The 23,084-nt window shown below is 42.2% G+C and overlaps 1 protein-coding gene across 1 annotated transcript; it reads right to left on the bottom strand.

Annotated features, from left to right (window-relative positions):
• Positions 1-11,586: 11,586 nt before the first annotated feature.
• LOC148028821 (CBL-interacting serine/threonine-protein kinase 4-like) lies at positions 11,587-12,633 on the bottom strand. Its single transcript, XM_087688501.1, has one exon. It carries the CDS (start codon positions 12,631-12,633, stop codon positions 11,587-11,589), a length of 1,047 nt encoding a protein of 348 aa, XP_087544627.1.
• Between the last annotated feature and the right edge of the window lie 10,451 nt (positions 12,634-23,084).

The raw sequence follows: 23,084 nt of genomic DNA, 5'->3' as shown, positions 1-23,084 counted from the left end.
CCTTGGCCACATCTTCTCTCCTCAAACCTAGGCTTCAGTTGCTTTGGCAGTGCTAAGGGTGTCAAAGATGTTGGTCGCAACACCTCTTTCACAGGTGAATGGCTAAGGACATGTTCTGCAAGGGGCATTGTCACACAGGCAAAGACTGTGATTGCTGCGATTCCTAATTGGAAGTAGTAACGGCTAGTTGAGTAGACTTGCTACTATTAGTAGATTGCAATGTCACGTTCTCAGGCAAATTAGAAGTGGTCATGCTTTTTGTTGCCCTTTGAGCATTCACTTGTGCAGATTTAGCATGAGTTGATCTCGTCACATTAGGTTGCACAAGCATATCCTTGGGCCAAGAGTTAAGGATGGTGTCATGTCCCACCTCTTGGACATTTGGAAGCTTAGATGGAGATAGAGATTGGGATTGAGCAGCTGCACTTGATGACTGTTGTTGTGCTTTCTGTGTCCGTTTAAGGAAAGAGGGTGTAGGAGATTTGGGACTCCTAAGTGGCTCTGACACTGGCTGGAAGATTTGCTCGTGGATGTTAGATGATTTTACCATTTGCTTTGTTGAGCATTTAACCTTGCCATGAGCAATGTTGTGCCTATGATGCCTGTTATCCTCTTGGGGAATCAAAGGCTCCTTGGGTACTAGTGGCTTTTGCGTATCCTCAACGATTACATATGATATCTACTTGTCAAGCACGCTAGGCTGAGGATCTACCCTCCAATTAGTCCGGTTTGGTTTCTTGATTTCGACCGTGAGGGGCTCGATCACTCCAATGTTTTTGACTCGAGACTTGGTTTTTTGTTTAGATCTCCTCCTACACTTCTTTGCTCTTGATATGATCTGGCCTTCAATCGAAAAAGGAGGTTTAGCAGGGGGTTTTGGTATCCAAATCCATCGGTTGCCTACGTAATACCCTTGAGCAGGTAGCAACGCTTCGGATATCCATCATGGCATTGTGCTGACTCTCCATCGATGCCTTCGTCTATAAGGCTTGGGATTCTTTTGGGGTTTTCTATGATAGTTGTAAGTCCAAATCTCGTCCTTGGAATTGTCTCTTGACCTTCTTGTTTCAGGCATGGCCTCAGTCACTAGTTCTCGTTGTTCGACATGTGCTTGTATCAACTCTTCCAACAAGTCCTTGCCCTCGTTAGCAGGCTTGATTGTTATGTCAACACCTTCCTTGTCTTTCCCTCAAGGTTCAATGAGGTCACCCTTGCTAAATGTTGTGACTATCGTCACACCCAGTAGTATCAGGTGTATCCTCTGTGCTACATAGTCGGCCTCACACTTGGTCGCCCTTTTGAAGGGTCTTCCTAGGAGGGTTGCCTTTCCACAATTAGCACTATTTGGAGAAAGATGAAATAGGATAGGCAAGCTTTTAATTGTTGCAAGGATTTTGCACTTCCCTATAAGTGCTTGTGGGTGTCCCTCATAAGGACTAAGAGTTGCATTAGTCGGTGTGAGCTCTGGTTAGCCTACTAGGGTCCATGCTTCATATGTTAAGATATTAAAATGAGCTCCTTCATCAATCAGAGCATCGACAGTGTGCTCTCTTTTCGCGGTGAGTTTGACCCTAAGATAAGTAGGTTGTACTATGTCTTCATCTTTTGGGTCTTGGCTTATAAATTGAAGCCTTCTGACAAATGCCCTTGGGTCCCCAACTGCACGACCAGATGTGGATTCTCCATTGATGTCTTGGATTGTCTGTGCAGTGCTATTCAAGGTGGGTGCATCTATTGTCAGGATTGTCATATCTAGTCATCCTTGTAGTTGTAGCTTGATGTTGTTGATTTCCGCTTTAACTAGATGCAGCCCGAATGCAACACGTACGTGTTTTTGGAGTGTGTCCTTTTTGCCCTTGTTGGCTAGATTGGCCCATTGAGGTTCTAGGGTCTCTGTTTGTCTTTATTCGGGTATGGGATTTTGGTTGCTCTTTTGCAAGTGATAATCCATGCCCATGTAGAGCCATTACTACACTAGGGTCTAATTTGGAGGATCTGTCTCACGGCATGCGTTTTCTCTCCAGCCTACTTGAGGGAGGTGCGCAAGGGGCAGAGCCCCCTTTGCGGAGGTCCAGGGGGTTTATGGCTCCACGGGTTATCTCTAGGACTCTAGGTCTCATGACAGCCTATGCAAGCTGCTAAGCGGTTGCGCCTTACGATTTTACCTATTCCTTGCGCCAGAATTGAGTTCTGAGCATTAGGAGGACTCGTGACAGGTTGTGCGGCTTAACTCTAGTTGGGTCTGGTCAAACTTCTAAAAAATTTGAAAAAGTCCACGCTCGGCCCAACTTGTCTGAATTGGAGGGGTCGAATGCCCGATTTGGCCCGTTCGAGGGCCGAGGGCCGAGGGCCGAATGTAACTGGTCCGAATGTCAAATTCGGCCAGTCTAAGTATGGTTGTCTTTGGGCCGAGTGGACCGAGGGCCGAATGGTGAATTCTTCCGGGCCGAATGTTAACTTGTCGAAGTGGGGTTGGGTTGAGTCGGCAGGGCCGAGGGCCAAATTTCAAAGTTAGTCTGAATGCTTCACTCGGACGAGTCGAGTGAAATGCATCCGAGTGTAGTGGGCTAAATGGCCGAGTGGTCCGAGGGCCGAGTGCCAATCCTGGGACTCGGCTCAGAATCGCCGTCACTCGGACGGGCCCAACACGATGCGATTTTTGTCAGACTTCAAAGAATTCATGGCACGGAGCAATCGAGGGCTTCCTACCTGCTGAGGACCTCCAGATCCGACCTACTCATGTAGGGGAAGGTGTGGAATTGCCTGGGCTAGGCAAATAACTCCTAGATGACCAGATCGAAGCAAGTCCACGTGATGAAGCTCCCTCCCTCTCTCCTGCTCTCTTGAAACTCTGCAATGCAAAATGTGGCCTTTCTTGCCACTCATGGCCCCTTATCACCATGCCCAGGCCTGCATTCACCTTAGTCTTACCCCCTTCACCAACATTTAACCCAAAATTTAATTTTTTGCCCTTCTTTTTCCTGTTTTAGCCTGTTATATAGCAATAGAAAACCCTATTGTTTGCTTCAATATTTTACTCCTATCCTTTCTAAATGTAAGAAAAAATCACAAGAGAAATACCTACACTACTCCATCATGCGTTTCCAAGTCCAAAAGGCAAAAACCTACTTACTAAGGAGATCGAATACCTCTTCAAACTCCCTCGCTTCCTACCTATCTACAGTGCACCAGTTTGGGGAAAACCCTACTTCGATGCTCAATTTAAAGTGCGCAAGTGGTCAAGGCTTGAATCCGTTGGTCTCAGCAATGGAACCAAAATGTGGGAGCTTTTGCTCAACTGCCAAGACCCACGGACCGCTTACTATTTGAAGCGTTCCAAGCCGAGCACTAATGGCTACCTCTCACATAGGTGACACGCTACCTATCCATGAGTGTAGTGAGCTTACCTCCATGCCAATCGAGTTACCTCATCTCCCGTGTACTTCGGTAGCTCCACAATCTAAGTGCAAGCTTCAAGCAAGCTCCATCCTTAAGCTCCACGCTCCAATCTCCATTGCCGCGAGAAGAGAAGAGAAGAGAAGAGAAGAGAATAATAGAGGAGAAGATGGAGAGCGTCTCCTCCCCAGTCCCTCACCCTCATACACTCACTCCCTCACACTCTCACACTCCCTCTCTCAAGCACAAGCTCAAGCAAGCAAGAAGAAGAAGAGGAGAGTCACTTTTGGCCACACACAGGAATGAGCTTCTCATTCACTTTTCAACTTTATATACAAAACCCTAAATCCCTTTTGGGCACATGTTTCGAAACACATCTTGTAAATGATATCACGCACATCTTTCGAAACACAATGGGATATGCTAGTAGGAAGGATGAACTGTATGTAAATATTCATACATTGTTAATTAGTCTACATAGTTACTCCACTAATTAATATATTTATGGCTATGAAAATCCTCACGTGAATCATTTTGTGCCAATCGTGAGATTTCAAACCGGATAGGTTCTCCACACCTCTTTTCTTTTTCTTTATGAAGGCTCCCTTGAGGCATCTCATATATCTTGTGGGAGTTTGAAAGCTACATATCTGCTGCTTCACCATCTTTTCTTCGGTCTTTGACAACATCCAAGGTGCACGCGGTAACTCGAACTTTCCTCTGGGTACAATGTGTGGCCAAGCTCATGTCATACGTCCAATGCTACGTAAATCCTCGCTTACATTGAGAGAATCACGAGCCTCGATTAAGTGATCCCATAATGTAGAGGAAACATTCTTGAATATATGTATGGGGTCCAACATGTGATTGATCTTGAGTTCAGTCCAAAATGGGAGGTGAAAAAATATAGAGAATCTAAGGCACAAACAATATGTTATTTATCGTTCTCATAATGGAGTGTACTTTAAAGACAAACAAAAGAAGTAAACTAGTTACCAACTCATGCCGAGTGGAGGATGATCGTTGGCGTGTGTCCAAGTGTCCTTCCAATATTGAATGGTCAGAGATTGTGGAGTTCTTCCATTAGTGGGGGGTGCATATTTGGGGTGGTCAATAGGAAGAAAATGATGATGATTGTCATAGATAACCTTCTTCAAGCGTGTCGGTCTAGAAGAAACTAGAGAGGGACCGCAAATTGGATATGCATGATATCCTGATGTAGTTAAACTTGTAAAAACAAGTGGGTTAATGATGACATATATTTGATTAAGGGTAAGAATGAATAAAATAGAGTACGCAACTACCTGAACACTCTCCATAGCCTGGAAAGTCATGCATGGTCCACAACAACATGCCCTTTAAAGTGAAATCTCTAGAGGACAATGATGCACTCACATCTTGCACCTCAATACCTCTCCATAGTATTTCTAGCTCCTTGATCAAAGGCTCTAAGTAAACGTCCATGTTTTTTACTTTGTATTTTCTAGGAATCAAAAGGGACAACATTACATGTTCTTTTTTTATTGCCATGGACGGAGGGATATTATAGTTCACCAATACCACTGGCCATACACTATATGAGCTACTTTTGATGCCAAATGGATTTATTCCATCTAATCCTAGACCAAATCTCAAATTTTTGGGCTCTTCTTTGAAAGTAGGCGACAAATTGTCTACGTGTTGCCAAGCTAGTGTGTGTGAAGGAATTCTCCACTTTTCATCACTTGCATGGTAACTAGCATGCCATGACATGAGTCTTGCAAGAGATTCACACTTAAACATAAGTTGAATACGTGGAATAATAGGAAAATATCGCAAAACCTTACGAGGCACATCCATTGATTTCATCTCCTGGTTGTATCTTGGTTCACACAAATAGGACACTATCATGCAGATGCATGATCCCCACGAAACAAGATGCAATTATGGACACATACATGGATTTTAACAGAATCGAGACCTCCAAGAGATGTCAAGAAACGCCTTGCTTGCTTCCTTCTAGTTGGTAATTTATTTCCATTTGGAAGCATTTGTGACAATAACCTGCATATATTGTGCAAACAGAGTTAACAAATTGCGAATATTGTCTAGAAGCATTTATGAATTAATATCAAATGATACATATTTCAATAATACATTCAAGCTAGCATTACTCTATCCATAAATGGTTTGTAAGTTCAGTATCTCGAGAGATGTATGTAAAACGGAGTATGTGTAACCTTTGTACAATGGAGTTTTCGATGCTATGTGTAGCGGGTCATTTGTCTCTCTAGTGGCGTCCTCCCCCAGAACATCATGGGAAAATAAATCGTGCACCATGTTGTCCAAAATCTCTTCCTCCAAAACTTGATGGGGCATTTGAAGAGGGTTGCATCGTCGTCATCAGTGTCTACTGTTCTTGAGGACTCTGCCTCCTTGCGTCGACGCTTTGCAGCCTCTCAATGCCCTAGAGGGACCATTTGAGGATGTGGTACCGCATCCTACTCAATAAAAAAAGGAGGTTTTGTTTAATGGTGAAGATGCAACATAGACCAATAATATTTGTGCAAATAAAGCAGTAAAAATTACTGGGTCTTTTTCTTGGTCCTACTTTCCGTATATGCTGAGGTGTGACATTGTGATTCGACATGCTCGAAAAAAAATCCTCGACAACGATCACACATACATTTGATTTTTCGTCATAGCCAAGCGTCTCGATTGTGAAGACGCAATGTCTCATCCTCACTAGAGGATGTACTGTTTGTTGACTCAGCATGTTCCATCCTAGTAGAAGATGATGACATAATTACACCTGAATCATAAGGACATATATGATTTCATTTGGTATATATGTCATATTCCCTAAATATTTTGATACTTATAACATGGAGACAGACATTTTGATATTGAAAGACTAGGAGAGTCCTGTTAATCTAAAAACAACCATAGGCTAGTATTTATCAGTTTAATTGTAATTGCGCATCTATCAGCACGTGTCATATGTTTTATCTGCGCATATAGATGCGCAATTACATGCGCTTACAGACACGCCACACAAATATAATTTTTTTTATAAAAAAGTTGCGGCTTTCTTTTCAAACCAGTGCTTTCTTGCATTTTTTGCGCGTTTTCTGCAGTTCGAGCTCGACATCACTAATCACGTCTATCTATCACGTCATGAAGACAATGAGGGAAGGAAATAAGAGTAAAAAGAGGACAGAAGGAAGGAAGAGCCAAAGAGTAAAGAACAAGAGCCAAACATCAAGGAAGAGAAGAAGAATCAAGCAACTTACCAAGGGAAGAGAGAAGGAGGACAGGGAGCTTGCAACCTAGCCGCCACCCGTCGGAACAAGCAAAGAAGGTGAGTTCTTCTTCTCTCTCTCAATCTTGTTTGCTTTCTCTTTGTCTATTTCTCTCTCTCTCTCTCTCTCTCTCTCTTTACATGGTTTAGATTGTCATCTATGGATGTTTTTTGAGCGTTTTTTATAATAGTTTGTAAAATATGGACCGACTTTGTGCGTCTGTCAGCGCATCTAGATGACAGTGTAGACGCATGTTTAGATGCGTTTATAGACGCATTGACAGACATGGGTATAGATGTAGGTATAGACGCAGCATGTAATATGTTTTATCTGCATAGGCTAGTAATAGATTTTTTCTTGTGTAGATGTGGAATCTTAGGTCTTCCACCACTGATTCTAAGTTGGAATGTATGAATAACACCTTAGCGGAGTTTTCTAGAGGTGTTAGTAGTTTTTCAAACAAGGAGAAATTCATGGCGGAGATGACCAGTTATCTTGGTCGCCATCCCATTGCAAAGGAGGTTTTTAGTGTTATGTTTGAGACACCTATCACATCTTTGCCTAACACTACCGCACAAACACCGAACCTTGGCACACCAAACCTTGGTACACCTCTACTAACAGGTACTCCATGCACTATGCATACACACAGATCAGCTGATGCACAGGGATCAGCTGAAGTACATGGATCGGCCGAAGCACGTGCATTTGTAGAAGCACGTGCATCGAGTGAGGTAGAGGGTAGTGCCCGTCAAGGGAGGAGGGAGAGTCGTGCGGGAGGACGAGGAGGTCGAGGGCTTTGTGGGGTTTGCCTAGGAGGTGGCTCTTGATCACCCTCATCGGGTAATGAGAGAGGTGAGCCTCCACGAATGTACTAATCTGTCACACAGATGTTGGCGGTATCTTGCATAACCCTGAGGGGAGGGAAGTGATAGTCTACTTGAGGAGTGTCGTGCGTGCCACATACAAAGATTGTATGATTCCCTTCAAGCACAAAAAAAGAGGTTTGTGGCAAGAGGTGCTGCGGGCAGTACATAGAAGGTACCCTAATCCCGAGAATTCACGATTCTCACATGATTGGGGATGATGAAAGGTAAGGGACGCACTTCATAACAAGAGGTCTCACCTTATGACGCGCGCCAAGGAGTCACTGCGGAGATAAGAGCAGGGGCGCCCTAGATATGGCCAACCACCCAATTGCCACCGCAGGGAGTGGAAAGAGGCCAAGAAGAGAGCAGTAGAGAAAAGGACAAGTCGCCAGCATGCAGAGGCACGATGTATCTGGATGGCAACCATGGGATCGTCGCATTATAAATCGGGTGGCAGGGAGTCATGGGAGGCTGAGTTTGTAAGTATTATTTGATTTCTTTTTTTAAATTAAATTTTATAATTTGTTTCAATTCATTATGTAGTGTGTTCTAATATGTTGTATGTTAAAATTTTTTTGTAGTATCATATTGTTGGTAGGATGCCTACTCCTAGAGAGATAGGCTACCATCGAGGTCATAACCGGGCGTCCACTTGGCAGCATTTCTACGAGGAGGGACTAATCACGGAGGAGCAATATAATCGTGCCATGAGGATTCCACAACCAGAAGAGGTATGTTTTATTTTTTACATGAAAAATATAGGTAACTTTGATTTATTGTTTGTAATGGTATTTATATACCTTAATCCTTTGTGTAGGCGAACCCTGATGCAGTTGCGGATAGCGAAGAGGGGACTAGCAGTAGCGGCAGTGGCACCGACAACGGTGGTGGTAGCGACGATGATGCCTTTTCTAAGGAGATGTTGAGGAGCCCCATGCATGCATGCCTCCCCTTGGCTTGTAGTTTTCATTTTTGATGTGTATTACTTTCAGCTAGTGCTTGCGACCATGACCATGCTTGAGGTCACAAGTACTAGAACTCGTTATGTAAAAATTTTCATCTATATATATGAAATATCGTGTTCTACATACATTATTTTGTTTTCAGTACAAAAATCTTCAAAATATGTACAAATGTTTCAGCACAATATGCTCATCATGTGTTATTATCAATATATGGACTTTGGCTCTCCACATTCTTTTGCTTTCAGTATAATAATCTTTCTCTATTTTCCCTAAGCATACAATTTGATGTTGATGGGGGAAAAAAAACTAGAGGTTTTTTTTCATACCTCTGTTTTGCGCGTCTATCCGCACGTCTAAATTGCAGGAAAAATGCGCATCTATTATCGTAAAGAAATTGCAAAGTACACGCCTTTTTAGACGCGCAGTTTCACGTGTGTATAGACGCAGAATATGAATATATCTAATTTTTTATAAATATGATTATATATTCATGGAGCATGTCAGTAGGTACGTTTATATGCACATGTAGTTTTCACTATAAGCGCATTTGTAGACACAAAATTTTAGATGCGCCAGTAGATGCGGTAACAATTGCGCCCAACATTTTTAAAAACAATTCAAATATTGCGTCTACAAGCACGTCTATGGAGCCTTTTTGTTGTAGTGTGTGTGTGTGTGTGTGTGTGTGTGTGTTATATCATGTGCATTCAAGGCCTATTTATAAATATCCTTACCTGTGAATTTTTCTTTCAAGAACATTTGACTATATGTGATTAGATGAAATGATCATTTCGAGAATAAGTGGTATTCTAACTAATCAAGAGGGTGTGTAATGGGACAAATGACTTGCATTCAAAACCCATAATATAATAAAATATATGGAATCTTATCCTTTCTGGGTTTGATTGAATAAGGTTGGGTTTCTAACTAATAATCTCAAATTGATCGGAGAAAACAAAATGTTAATTTCAACTCTTATTGTTATTAGTTGTTTTTACATTTATCTACTACTCTTACTTTTTAAAGCGATACTTGTTATTTGTTTCTAGTGCACTTCCATAGATCTTTGCATTTTCTCTATGGAAAAAATTTATTATTGAAATACTAAAATGAGATAGCCATACAACTATGGACAGTATGAGATGTATATATCTCTATTCGAGTTGCAATCTTTGACTAATGAGAATATTTGTGTCCCCATGTAGGCCTTAGTGTACAATTGCATATGCTCAAACAACTCCCATTGTAACATGTTGGTATTGTTCTGTAAGCATGAGCAAGTATAAGAGAGGATTGTGACCATAAGAAATAGGGGGAAGAGAAGGTATTGGAGGTATCTTGAAGGCAACCATGAAGAAGAAGAGCAAGAATGCAGATGAGCATGTGGTGGGGATAGTTGTAGGTGGAGATATAGTATGAAGAAGTAGAAATAAGAGGTCATGTTTGAATGAAGTGTGCTTTTGGAGCTTTGGAGTGGGCTTGTGGAGTTGATCCTTACTAGTTGAAAGTGCCTTCTTATGGAAGGTAGATATTGTCCACTTTTCTTGGAGTTACAAATGCATTGTGATGTTGATGCTCTTGGTATTTGAGCCTTGGGTATATGGTCTAATTCTTTTTGAACAAGAACTACGAGCTTAAAGGTGCTTTTATCTCTAGTGTAAGAGAGTTGTTTCTTCATATTTATAATGCTTGTCATGACAAATAGGTTTCTTATTGCAGTTGTGGGTATCGAGTTCATCCAAGATTGAGCTATGTTGTCGATATGCCTTTATACATAGTGTATATTATGTGGTTGTGGATATAAAAACTTCAATGTTGTACCCTATTCGTTGAGCTACAAGGAGGCTATGCATGTATGCTTATATATATGAGCATAGGACTTTGACTTATCTTCTCTTGGTTTGGGATGTGTGGAACTACGAGCTTAAAGGTGCTTTTATCTCTAGTGTAAGAGAGTTGTTTGTTCATATTTATAGTGCTTGTCATGCCAAATAGGTTTCTTATTGCTGTTGTAGATATTGAGTTCATCCAAGATTGAGCTATGTTGTTGATATGCCTTTATACATAGTGTACATGTGGTTGTGGATATGAAAACTTTAATGTTGTACCCTATTCTTTGAGCTACAAGGAGGCTATGCATGTATACTTATATATATGAGCATAGGACTTTGACTTATCTTCTCTTGGTTTGGGATGTGTGGTGCTTATTATTGAGTTGGGATGTCTTGGGGGTGCTAAGCCGAGCTTGGATGATGTTCATATGTCTTTTCTTTACAATGTCACATTCTTTTGGTGCCACACATTAAGGATATTTCTATGAGATGTTGAATCGGTATGTTTAGAGTGTGAAGTATGGAGCAGTTGACTCAAGCATTTGAAGCTCTATGGAAGGGAAGGGAGGAGTTAATATAGGACACTTAGCTTGCACACTAGATGTATGGACATTACAATAGTAATAGCTTCTACTACTTATCGAAACGTTGTTATTCAAGCTATTGAGTGTACCTAATATTACAATAATGACTACATGGGGAGACACATTCTTGTTTGTCTACAATTACGATTAATGTAGTAATATCTACCTCTTTTATCGTCCTTAGTCACATGGCAAAGTGATCCTATAATAGCATGCTTAGCTAGCATGATATTAACATGTGTGTGTGTGTGTGTGGAGAGAGAGAGAGAGAGAGAGAGAGAGAGAGAGAGAGAGAGAGAAGCATTTTCCAACCATGTGGTATGTGATTTCCTATTGAGAATTGATACTCAAGGATATATATCCCAAGTAACCACGAACTGTACATTGATATCAACCCCAAGAAATCCCTCAAATAGCCATGGCTGAAATAATGCCTACATTAATGAAAGTGAGAACTTATTTTAGTTTTTGTTGTGGTTTTCTAAGAGGCTTCAAAGAACTAAAAGCTCTAGTCTAGTAAAATAAAACTCACAAACACTCTAAGGAAGTCCTGGAACACAAGGGCTGACGCTCTAACCAAAACGCAAAGCTCCCAGCGAAAACCAGTTTCTTCGGTACAATCCTAGAGTACTTTCTTGTTCTTGAGAAAATGAATCACACTAGGCTAGGTGGTGGTGGATCATGAGCACGATGATCGAAAGTAAGCCAACTAGACAGGCCCATAGAAGGATACTAAAAACAGCTGGTTGGTCGGCTTGACCATCGTCCCGTGCAGCCACGCGGGTGGTGCGGCCATTAATACTCTTGTTGAGCCAAGGATGCACCATGACATCACGCAAGCTTATTCTCTCTTCGGGGTCGGGACGTAGCAACGCTCTGACGAGGTCCTTGGCCTCCTTCGAAACATGCACCAACGGATGATCAGGATAGAGATCCGATGCGGTGGCATTGAGGTGGTCGAGGTCGCCGGCGAGCACAGCACTGTGGATCTCCTCAGTCTCATCGCCATCAAAAGGATAAAAGCCAAAAAGGAGGAGGTGCAGGAGGACGCCGAGGCTCCAAAGGTCAGCGGTGTTGTCATAGGTGTGGCCTTGGACGACCTCAGGTGCAGCGTAGTGGAGGCCGCCTGGGAGGCCGGAGAGACTGGGGAGACCACTGAGCTTGAAGTCGGCGGAGGCGCCGAAGTCGGCGAGCTTCAGGTTGGCGAAGGAGCAGCCGGGCGAAGGGAGCAGGATGTTCTCGGCCTGGATGTCGCGGTGGGCGATGCCACGCTGATGGCAGAAGGAGACGGCCTCTACGATGGCGCGGAAAGCCTGGGCCGCCTCAGGTTCAGGCAGGAACCGCCCAGGCCGCTTGAACATGAGCTCGTCGAAGAGATCGCCGCCGTCGCAGAGCTCCAGCAGCAGGTAAACACAGTCCTCCTCCTTCTCCTCCGCCTCCACGTACACGTACTCCAGCAGTTTCACGATGTTGGGGTGGCCTCGCAGCCTCTCCAGTGCCTCGATCTCCACCCACGCCTGCTCCCACGACACCTGGTGGCGCTTCCGCTCCACAGTCTTGTAGGCGCACACCTCCCCCGTGGAAAGCCGCCGGGCCTGCCCCACCTGCGCCCCCCCGGACGTCTCGAACCCTCGGCCCATGAACTCGATGTGTTCATGTAGCTGTGCCTGCTTGATCACCTTCATCTTTTCATTACGAGTGTCCATATTCCAATGTTGATCAAATATATGGACTGCCCGGATGTGCTTCGATAGTCGATCAGTGGTTGAATTCGGAAACGCGATCTTCAGCAACGTGTTCGCAAGTTTACCCTTTCGTGCTACCTACTGAGCCCTCGTTTTTATATATCCCTGCTGTGTATCTGGTCCGACTATGGATGCCGAGCTGCTTTCGCTGATCGCTGATATAATATTTCATAATTCTGCCTGCGGCTTTGATAGCCGACTAGAATAGAGTTGGGCTCAAAGTATATTTGGAGAGCGAAATGGGTTTGGGTACTATTAAGGTGCAGTACAAGGCCCGGGGTTCGTCTAGTCCATGGGAAAGTTATATCATTATAAGGTCGAGGCTAGTCCTTTGGTGCAAGGGCGGCCAACAACACATGGAGCGCAACAGTCAAAAACATGCAACATGATCTCTCTTCCAACAATAACACTCACAAGAGTTGTATGCTAGTGTAGTATTGTTCAAGCACATAACTCTGGCTGATTTCTTGGTGGATTCATGTAGGAGCCTTTTTTCGACATACTCTATCTCTAACCTTTCCAAGGAAAGCACTTTCGTACATGTAAAAATGCATCCTATTCATGCTTGAGAAATTTAAGAATGTTTCACGTAGATGTCACAAGTAGTTTTAGGTGCAACATGATGGCCGGAAAGAGTATAACTAAACTTCCATCATGTAGGGGGGTTTAGCTAAATTTAGGAATGTTTCACATAGATGTCACAAGTAGTTTTAGGTGCAACATGATGGCCGGAAAGGGTATAACTAAACTTCCATCATGTAGGGGGTTTTGCTGTATCTCTATGTAGTGGCATGTTTAACAAGAACAAGGTGTACAAGACCTAACAAGGCAAGCTTTCTAGATTTAGGATAGAAGGGATGTAGAGAGTAGGGAGGGAAACAATAAATAGAAGGACAATTTATGAATTACCAAAGCCCAAACATACCCATTAAAGCCAAATTAGAACCTTTTGGTCGATATCTTGTATAATAGGTCAAGACCGATGCATGCATTGCAAGTAACAATATAAACCTTTATGATGGGACAACCCAAACCATCTAACTTACTATATTAGAAAATACCATGGTGTAGATCAAATCCTTGATAGGCTACATAAGCTGAAAGAATTCACATAGGCTTCAAAATTCATGTTGTATTCATGGATCTAGGTGGCATGAGACAACTTCTACCATCCGGGCACTATACCAAGTAGTAGAAAGCATTGAACTTTGTCAAATCCATGTATGGGCAGCAAAATACCACTTTAGCCTTGAATTTAGTGTTTATTATAACTTAATCTTAGACAAGTACAAAGCATTTTCCAATAATAGGGAGTGATATGTGCCCAAGAGCTGACCTTGGGACCACTATTAGAGCTCAAAACTGTATGGATAGTAAACTAACATAATATTGCTAAGACTCACCTATAGCAGAAGGTATTCAACAATACAAATGTGTACGAGTTAAACAAATTACTCTACTTAAAACTGCTTTTATATTAGTCTAAACAACTTGGATGATGTGGATAGCCACTGAGGTACTATTCAATCCAACATCTCTTGAATTCCTTATCAAAAACTCTTTTTTTTTTCAGTGTCCAGATTCACCTATAGTAGTAGGTATTCAACAATACATATTTGTCCCGAAATTCCCTTTACTCACCATTGGGGAAGAAGGGTATCCAAATCCAAGCCAAATCACTTAATCATTGTGAAGATATTAGTTTACCCCACAACTTTAGTTATTACAACAATGATATCTCTAATTTGAACCCCTCAGTTCAATCCTATGAATGCTCTCTTGAACGAGATAAGGATCACTAGCTGTATGGCATGTTTTCTCTTATTTTAAACACTAAGTTTGCCCTTCTAAAATGAAGTGGAAGTTCCCTCCTTTCTAGTTTTTTTTTTCCTCAAGCTTTCATACCATAAACACATAGCAACATGGTGCCCTATCTAGTCATGAAAAACCTTGAATTTCAGTGCAATCTCTCCTTTCCTTTTTCATAACTTCCCCAACCTTGACCTTGCACACTCTCTCTTTTCAATTGGCCCCTTCTTCTTTGGACTCCCAAAATGTCACGAACTGCTTTTCCACTTGGTTCACCACTATAAACATGAGAAATAACTTAAGAATCTCTTGACATACACTAATTTGCTATTGGCAAGTCTTGACATACCATATCATACTCCAATCAGGTCCTGTGAATACTCATGTGAACTTCTAGGACTATTATTCTCCATTATTTTGGTATTTTGAAATTCCATATACACTTTCATTCATCCTATCTATCCCAATGTTCACATCAAAGAAGAGGGGTGAGAGCCCATCATTGTAAGGGGTGTGAAAGTATTGCAATAGCGTCACTAGTTGTCATATATAGTCACATGTGGCAAGGGCAAGAACATTAGGGATTTTAGAAAAATTTTACTTGCCATGCTCTTTCTCACAATACTTGTATTGCCTGCAAGGATAGGGCAGTATGAAGGATTGGCTGCTTGGGCCTCATGCACATAGTAATAAGCTTCCCAAGAAATCTTCTTATTTTCTAAAATAGGGTAGATCTATTCTACCTGCCCTGGAAAGGCTTCACTAGGTTGTTGTTCAATGCAACATCCAATTGCTTCTTCAAGTACGTGAAGTGTTGTTGCTTTTGCACAAGGTTTCCACATCATATGGTTCTAGCCCTTATGTCTCACTTTTAGAATAATTCATGTCTATGCGTATGAAGTGGTAGCTTGCAAAGCTCACCAAGTAGTCCAAGTTGTGCTCTCTATGCTAGCACAAGATTGATACCGTGTCAAATTGTGAAGCATCATGAGCATGTGGAAGGTTATACTCTACTCTTGGACCATTTCTATTTGAATTGCTATTATTCTTAGAGCCTTGGCATGATGGCATTCCTTGGTCCACTTGAAAAAAATCAACCACTCATATAGGGGTCAAGCTGTCAACACTTTCCTGACATTGCATGTCCACTCAATAAAACCTTACAAGCTTTAGAACTCCATATTCGGGATTTTGGGAATTTCCCATCAATATGGGAGAACCAAATCAAAATGGATTTCATGAATTTTGGGAATTTCATTAAATTGGAACTTGGTGCAATTAAACATATTATTGCTTATGGTTGTTTCCAAGAGATTGAAAAAAACTCAAAAAAGCGGTGTTAATAAACACCTTAGTTTTAATGTCCTTGAAAATATTCAAGGAAAATCTTCAGTTGATGGATTCTTGTAGACTTTCTTTAGCCTTCAATACAACCTTTGGGGGAATTTTCAAATTTTTGGGAGATTTTGTACCTTTCTTCATCCAAGAGAAGACAATGATATCTATTGTTTTCCATCATTCACGATATTTTTTGTTGCACATCCAATATTTATCCCAACAATTAAAATACACCTCTATATCTGTAGCATTTTGACGACTACAAACTGGTGCCCAATATTGTATACGTACCTTGTTGAAGTTTTTAGAATTTCTATTTGTATCGACCTCACTTTGTGCAACACCAAGCCATATTGGATATACTGGATCTGAAGGTTTAACAAGCACAAAGTCATCTTTCTTAACATCAAGCATTGGTTCAAATGCATGTTTGGGTCGTTTGCTCAAAGGACCACAATAGTGATCATTCAACTCTTCCAATCCAATGAAGTCATCTGCATTATCTACATCTATATTGGTTACATCACTTTGTGTTCTTGGCCAAAAATCTATGAAAAATAAATCTTCTTGGACATTTGGAGTTTGAAGAGTATAGATCATATGTTTCCAATAATCAATCACTGGTGTTATAAACTTTGTGAACTCTGCTTCAGGTCCTTGTACATTTGACCATCTTTCCCAATACTTCAAATAATCTTTCACTCCATTTACTACTTCTTGATGATCCTTAACGTACTCAAACATGGGCAGCAACATTGGAACACCCTTTGGAAGAGTAGGCTTTACCGCAAGGTCTCTCTTCCATAATTCAATGCCACCTTCTCTTGGTAACCAGTCTGGGGACTTTGGATGCATCTTGTATTCCATGACAGGTGTATCTCCTTGCATATAAAACCGAAATTGAAGAGGTTTTGAGTGACCAAAAAGTGCATCTTTCGAATCACACAAGTATCCCTCAATGTATCTCTTAAAGTCAAACACATGTGTCAATAAGAAAGGTGTAGGACTTGTCATCTGGCATGGTTGAAAATTTTGCATAAGATGAGGAAAAGTGAAGGTCATGCTCATCCTTAGCTTCTCTGAAAATTTGCTGAACATTGCATCGATGTCTTCATGTGTATGACCCACCATGAGAAACCCAAGCTCGATCATCTTGAATTTTCCTCGTGCAACAAGCAATGATAGATATGCAAAGAGATAGCGATTTTTGTTTTCTCATCCACAATTATCAAGTTGAAGTATTAAGTTCTCTGGCAATCGTTTGAAATGATGATGGTCATCGTCTGGTGTATTATCTTCCATACATGATTTATTTTGTGTAACACCTTGATGGTGGTCTAGTGCTTTTTTCGAGTTGAGGGCATTAAGTAGCAGAGAGGTTGATCTTGGCATTCCATCTACTTGTAGATCACCATTTGCATGCCAGTGTAGTCGCTCCAAGTTCCTAAAGCACAATGACAATGAGGCAATTGTGAAGTTAGGATCATGAGGCCATAGATCAAGTGAGAAATGTCCATATCTACCTTCTCCATGTCCATGTGTAATCATGCATGTTAAAGAAACTTGTAGTTGAGTAGATCTTTCAGTCTCTTTTGATCGAAGCCTTAACCTAGGGATAGCTGTCTTTTGCTGGTCCATTTTATCATGTATGATGCACAAGTTTTTATCTGGATCTAATGCTGAGGCCAAGCGCCAACTGTAGTATATATTCAGATAACTTTGTTGTTGTAGCATGTGACATTGACGCTTCTTTAGAAGCACATTTCGCTCTTGAAGACACTTTGTTGTTGCAAGTTGCTCTTTGATCTCTGAGAAAATACTACATTTGGAGAACTCACTTGTCTTTGCTAAGGTTACATGCTTGAACTCTGTGTTCCAAATACGATTGAAGGTGGACAAGGACATTTGCTTACATCCAATACCACTCAATGTTATATTTACTTCTTCCCATATATCGACCTGCTTCTAAACATCTGGGATGACCAATTGTGTCTCCCTTGATCCATCTTGCATTGTTCTACTCTTGTGTGGCATTTGCTCTGCATTTTTCTTAACAAAGCCTCTAAGGATGGCTCTTCCCATCTTTGTGTGATCCCAAGCTGCTCTTATTACCCCCTTGTTTCCATGCATTGCCCTCCTCACGCCATGCTCAAATTATGTTTTGTATATGTAAAAAGATGTGTTTGGGATTCCATGAATCTCATACCATGCCCTTCCACATACCACTTGTCCATTGAAGATAAAGCTGTACTTCCTTGTTCCCAAGTAATCAATCCTGCATGATGATTCCAACTTGTCATAAACATAGTTTGTGCGGTCTTCAAATTGCAATCCCCAAAAGTATTTACGTAATTGTTGCGTTGCTTGTCTATCAGTAAACTCACAACACTTTTCTTGGCAACGATCAATCATGGAAACCTGTGAAATGGAGTCCATAGAAGTCCTGAAGTTTGCACCTTTAGGGGCAATAATTCGAGGCTGTCTATTGACCATACAATATGATCTCTTCTAAACAAAAATTGATTTTTTTGCAGAAACATAACCTTCATCGGTATCTTCCATGTTTTTGGCACAAGCATTTGTAGAGACAAATTGCATGTATGATTGTTGTTGTAGCAGTGATGTTCTGTTATCAAAGGTGACTTGCTTAATAGGCCATCTTTCCAAAGTGACACTCTTAAATTAAACCATGGTGTGCCTTGCATTTTTTAAAAATAGTATAGACTTGCGCTTTTTCTCATGCGCCTTTTTTCTTGATTTAGGACTTTTTTGCACTTCTTGTGTTTCCAGATTCTTCTTGGCACCCCTTCGTCTTCTGTTTCACTTTTGCCTTGTCCTTATCTTCTGCTTTAGATTTTCCATCCTTTCCACCATGTTCATTTGAGGGTTAACATTACCCCCCTCCTAGACGAGTGCCAGTCCTATGACACTTATAGTTGTAGGTAGCAAGCTTTGGCATGCACTGAAGACGTGGGTGGAAGGGACATCTGTGGTTGTTGTGGAGGAGTGTTGGCGGTGGTGTGGAGGAAGGTCGTTAGGGGCACATTGGTGGCCTAGGTGGCTGGTGGTGAGGTTGTTGGAGTTGGTGGTAGAAATGTTCTTTGTTGGGAATTGTACTGATGGCCAAAACATGACGATTCTTGGCGGGCTTGCAAGATGATAAAGGATAAGAATTCAGAGTTGGGTGTCGATGAAGAGCGAATGACACTTTCGTTAGAGTCTTCAATACCTACAATTAAAAACCTCTCAAATGTGGTCTCGCCCTAGGGGTAGTGTTAGTCTTCTTTATCATGCACAAGACGTAGTTCAATTAGTTTGGGAGACATGTCAAACTCTAAGAAAGTTGAGAGTATTGTCCTGCACTTGAGTACCCAAACTGTGTATATATTTTGGTACAGATATTATGTGAGTGCTCGTGCATACTTAGATATTACGTAGTTACAAGACCGTGGGATGGTTTCTCGTAACAACGTGTGGATGAAGCAAAGTTGTCCATGTTGAGAAGAAATACACGTGAAGGTGTATGAGACATCCTTTGCATTGTGACTACATGACGTAGTATAATTGAACACAAGAACACCGCACCTTTGGTATAGCTAGTAGCTATTGGACTTGCATGATGAGGACGATGTACTTTTCATGGCCATTCGTGTGGTGCTTACCATGATTGATTGCAATGATATTAAGGCAGAGTGCAAGAGGGAATCGTGTGAATGGGTCAGGGTGACAGATCTAACCATAGGCGAGTCAAGCTCCCTGGGTGTGTCCTGCCCTTGATGTACCCTGAACAATTGTGGGTGATGCGAAAGGGCGAGGGGACTAGGGACGGAGCCAGCCCACCAAGGTCACTGGACGTACCTAATTTGAGGATCCCTAGGTGCTGTGTTGTGATCGTGGGTGCTTCTTATCTTTTCATCTCTTTTCTCTTCTTTTCTTTTGTCTTTTTTTTATTTTTTCCTTTTTCTTTGTTTTTTTTTTTTGGGACTTGCCTAAGTACAACCATTGCAATATGTCGAGGCTGTTAGCCTTTCAATGGGTTGGAAAATGTCAAGCTTCGAAGGCTCAGGAAATGGATATTATAGCGATGATTGTGCCCTAGTCTTGTTGTTAGAGAAACAATTGTTGAGATGGGGAGATATACTTGAGATTTTGCAAACCTCTTTGCGACATGCAATGTTGATACAATCGAGGTAACAACTGCCGTGAGCCAAATGTAGAGCTTAACCCAGAAGGAGAGCGTAGACAATGACTATGCTTTGGGCCATGCGATGTGGGAGATCAGCAAGGGTGATTTTCACTTTCGACAGCGTGGCTTTGTCGCGACTCTTTTTGAGGTTGGTGGTCTTGCGGTGACTTCGGCATTGAATACGTTCGCATGAAGACATGCGTCGTCCTGCATCCACTTGTCACTTCGTGAGAGTATATGCAAGTCGCATGCATCAAGTACAACGAAAATATGCAATCATGTCAAGATATTACTTTATTAAAATCCTATGATGCTGACTGTGATGCATATTCCGGTGCTTGTTAAAGACATGGCATATATTAGCAATAGGTAAGAAAAGTGTATACAGGTGGGGGGGGCTTCCCCTTTAACCATTTAAAGACAAAAAGTTATGGCAAGATGGCCTTTGTTAAATAGCTTATATATCATAGGGGCTACTCTACTTGTACGAGGCATGGCAAGTTCGGGTGGTCGGGTGACTAAGGCTGTACTGGTGAGGGGCTCCTGTGAGGCTGGGTGGGGAATATGTCGGCCGAGACGCGGATGGTGTAGTCCCTAGCCGCAACTATTTCTAGAATGCTTTTAAACAATGCATCAAATTTCTGCATGTCTCGAGCTGCCCTCTCCTCTTTCGAGCATCTGGTTCCTGAGCGTTTGGTGAGAGCCTGCACGGCTGGTGTTGCCACACTACATGTGCTCCCTTGAGCCCTCGTCCTCTGGCTTGGGGGGTTTTCGGCCTGCGTCCTGGGTGGTGTTGTTTGGGGCCTCTTTTTGGTGCGTACCTCTTTAGAGTAGGCACGTAGCGTTTTGGTGGGGGCGCTAGTGTCTTATGCTGTTTCCAAAGGTGGAGAGCTTCCTTGCATGCCAATTGCACTATGTGGTCCATGACTGCTACCATAGGGGGACTTGCAAAATGCGAACCAAGGATTAGGCCCTAAGGCAGGATAAAACTATTCGCATGGAAGGGATTATACAGTGGGTTATCAAGTGCATATGACGTGAGGCATGCAGTGTTTGTTGTAGAGGGATGGCCCCAATGATGATGTTCATTTTGCCTCCAACCATTAGCAAATCTTGGCTTATGCTAATTTGCATGGAGTGGTTGTCATGGAGTGGGGTAGGGCTCATCCCCGGAAGGATAGACCGGAAAGGGAAAAGGTGTATAGGAAGGGACGGTGCCCCATCTACACCATCAAAGATGTTGGTTAGGGCTTCCTATGGCGCTAATGAGGGTTGCATATACTCCACTTGGAGGCGGGAATGGTCACATGACTTCTAAATGTGTGGTAAGAGGAGGACATGAGGAGCTCAGCCTGTCAAACTTAACTCTTCTCCCTGCGCTTAACTATCATTGCCTGTGTGTGTTGATGTTATCTATACGAGGTTGCAAAATTCATTGTTTATTTATATACATATTTAGGAATCAATGTCACTTCAAGAGGATAAAAACCAATTGTAGAACTTTGGATTGTACTGGTGGAGTGTGGCACATGCATCCAGTACTCGTGGCAGCATACTCAATAATGATAGATATTTTGCAACATCGAGTAGCATGATACCTTGTCCAAGTCTACTGGCAACATGGAACTTTTCCTCAGTGAGAACCTTATCAGCCAAAGAGTTCTCTTGGCTAGTTCCAACTAAGTCTGTACCTCGAATGGCAGTTAGCACTCAAAAGGAAGTTGATGCCACATAGGTTGGGTCTCTTTGAGACCGCCATTTGGCCAATTGCTCCTCTGAGACTGTCATAATTTGGGCTCCTAGTTCGGCCATTGCAACATGGTTTTCAACCCAACATTTTTCGAATTGACTTCGACCCTCTGATTGTTGCTTTCATTTCTCTATCTCTAAGAGATTTGGTTGGCAGAGCACATAATTGAATGTTACAGTTAAGCGTAGTTCATCGGCTTCCTCGTCAGAGGTGAGTCGCATGTGTTTATACAGGAGCCTGCCATAGTGCTCACATCAAGATGTTCTTGCTCTTCCGAGGATAGGGGAAATGGCAAGTATTCTTCAAGCTGCTCCTTAGGGAATGCACCCATGTCCGCAAGGACGTAGACATGTGCGAATACTTTGAGTTTAGGATCCAAATCCATTAGGCATTCAGTAAGACTTCTATGTTCAATGAGGGCTTTCTCGATTGCTATCTCATGCAAGGTTCTAGGAGTTTGCCTAGGCTTTTGCATAGCTGGGGGCTCAGGCCTAGATGAGCAAGATTGGTCAACGCTAGGATTGCTTATGCTCTCGGGGTTTCCATGTCTCTCCTGAGGCTTTGTTATTACGTCATGGTTGGATGTGACTGGTATAAATTTGTCCACTCTTGTTGTGACAGTATTGTATCCACTCTTGATTGGTCAATGCGAGTTCTGTTGTTGGTGGATTGAGTGTTGCAAGCAACCCTTGATAGTAACGGCTGCTTTGTTTTTTCAGAACACACGGATGTGTTTGAGATTTCACCGCTATTAGGGAAGATGGAAATGGGTTCATTGGTGGATGGGCTTGATGTTTTATTCCTCAGCTCTTCAGCACTCTTGGTCTTGATCTTATTGGCTTCTACCACCACTTGCAATTGGCATTGTTTCCATTGATTTGTCCTCTTTTTCTTAGGAAATTGCAGTATTTCCTTTAAGGACTCAGGACCCTAGACCAGGTCAGTCGTTGATGTGCTTGGCTGGGCCTTAGCACTCTCTTTCTTTGATGTGCTCTCATGGGACTTAGTTGTGACTTGTTGAACAGCCTTGCTAGGTTGATTGGTCGGATGCGTCATCTCCTTGGCCACATCTTTGAGAGGTCTCTCCTCAAACCTAGGCTTCAGGTGCTTTGGCAGTGCATGGGGTATCAAAGATGTTGGTTGCAACACCTCTTTCATAGGTGAATGGCTAAGGACATGTTCCGCAAGGGGCATTGTCATGGACAAAGGCTGTGACTGCTGTGATTCCTGATTGGAAGTAGTAACGGCTAGTCCAATGGACTGGCTACTGTTAGTAGATTGCGGTGTTAGGTCCTCAGGAAGATTGGAAGTGGTCATGTCTTTTGTTGC

Source organism: Lygodium microphyllum, chromosome 11, assembly GCF_053477565.2.
Source record: "Lygodium microphyllum isolate KBCC chromosome 11, Lygodium_microphyllum_v1.1.10, whole genome shotgun sequence".
Lineage (NCBI taxonomy): Eukaryota > Viridiplantae > Streptophyta > Polypodiopsida > Schizaeales > Lygodiaceae > Lygodium > Lygodium microphyllum.
This window is presented reverse-complemented; position numbering and strand designations above follow the sequence as displayed.

Bases quoted from the DNA above. Each gene is read 5' to 3' on its own strand.
- LOC148028821 (XM_087688501.1), bottom strand. From the start codon at position 12,633: ATGGACACTCGTAATGAAAAGATGAAGGTGATCAAGCAGGCACAGCTA.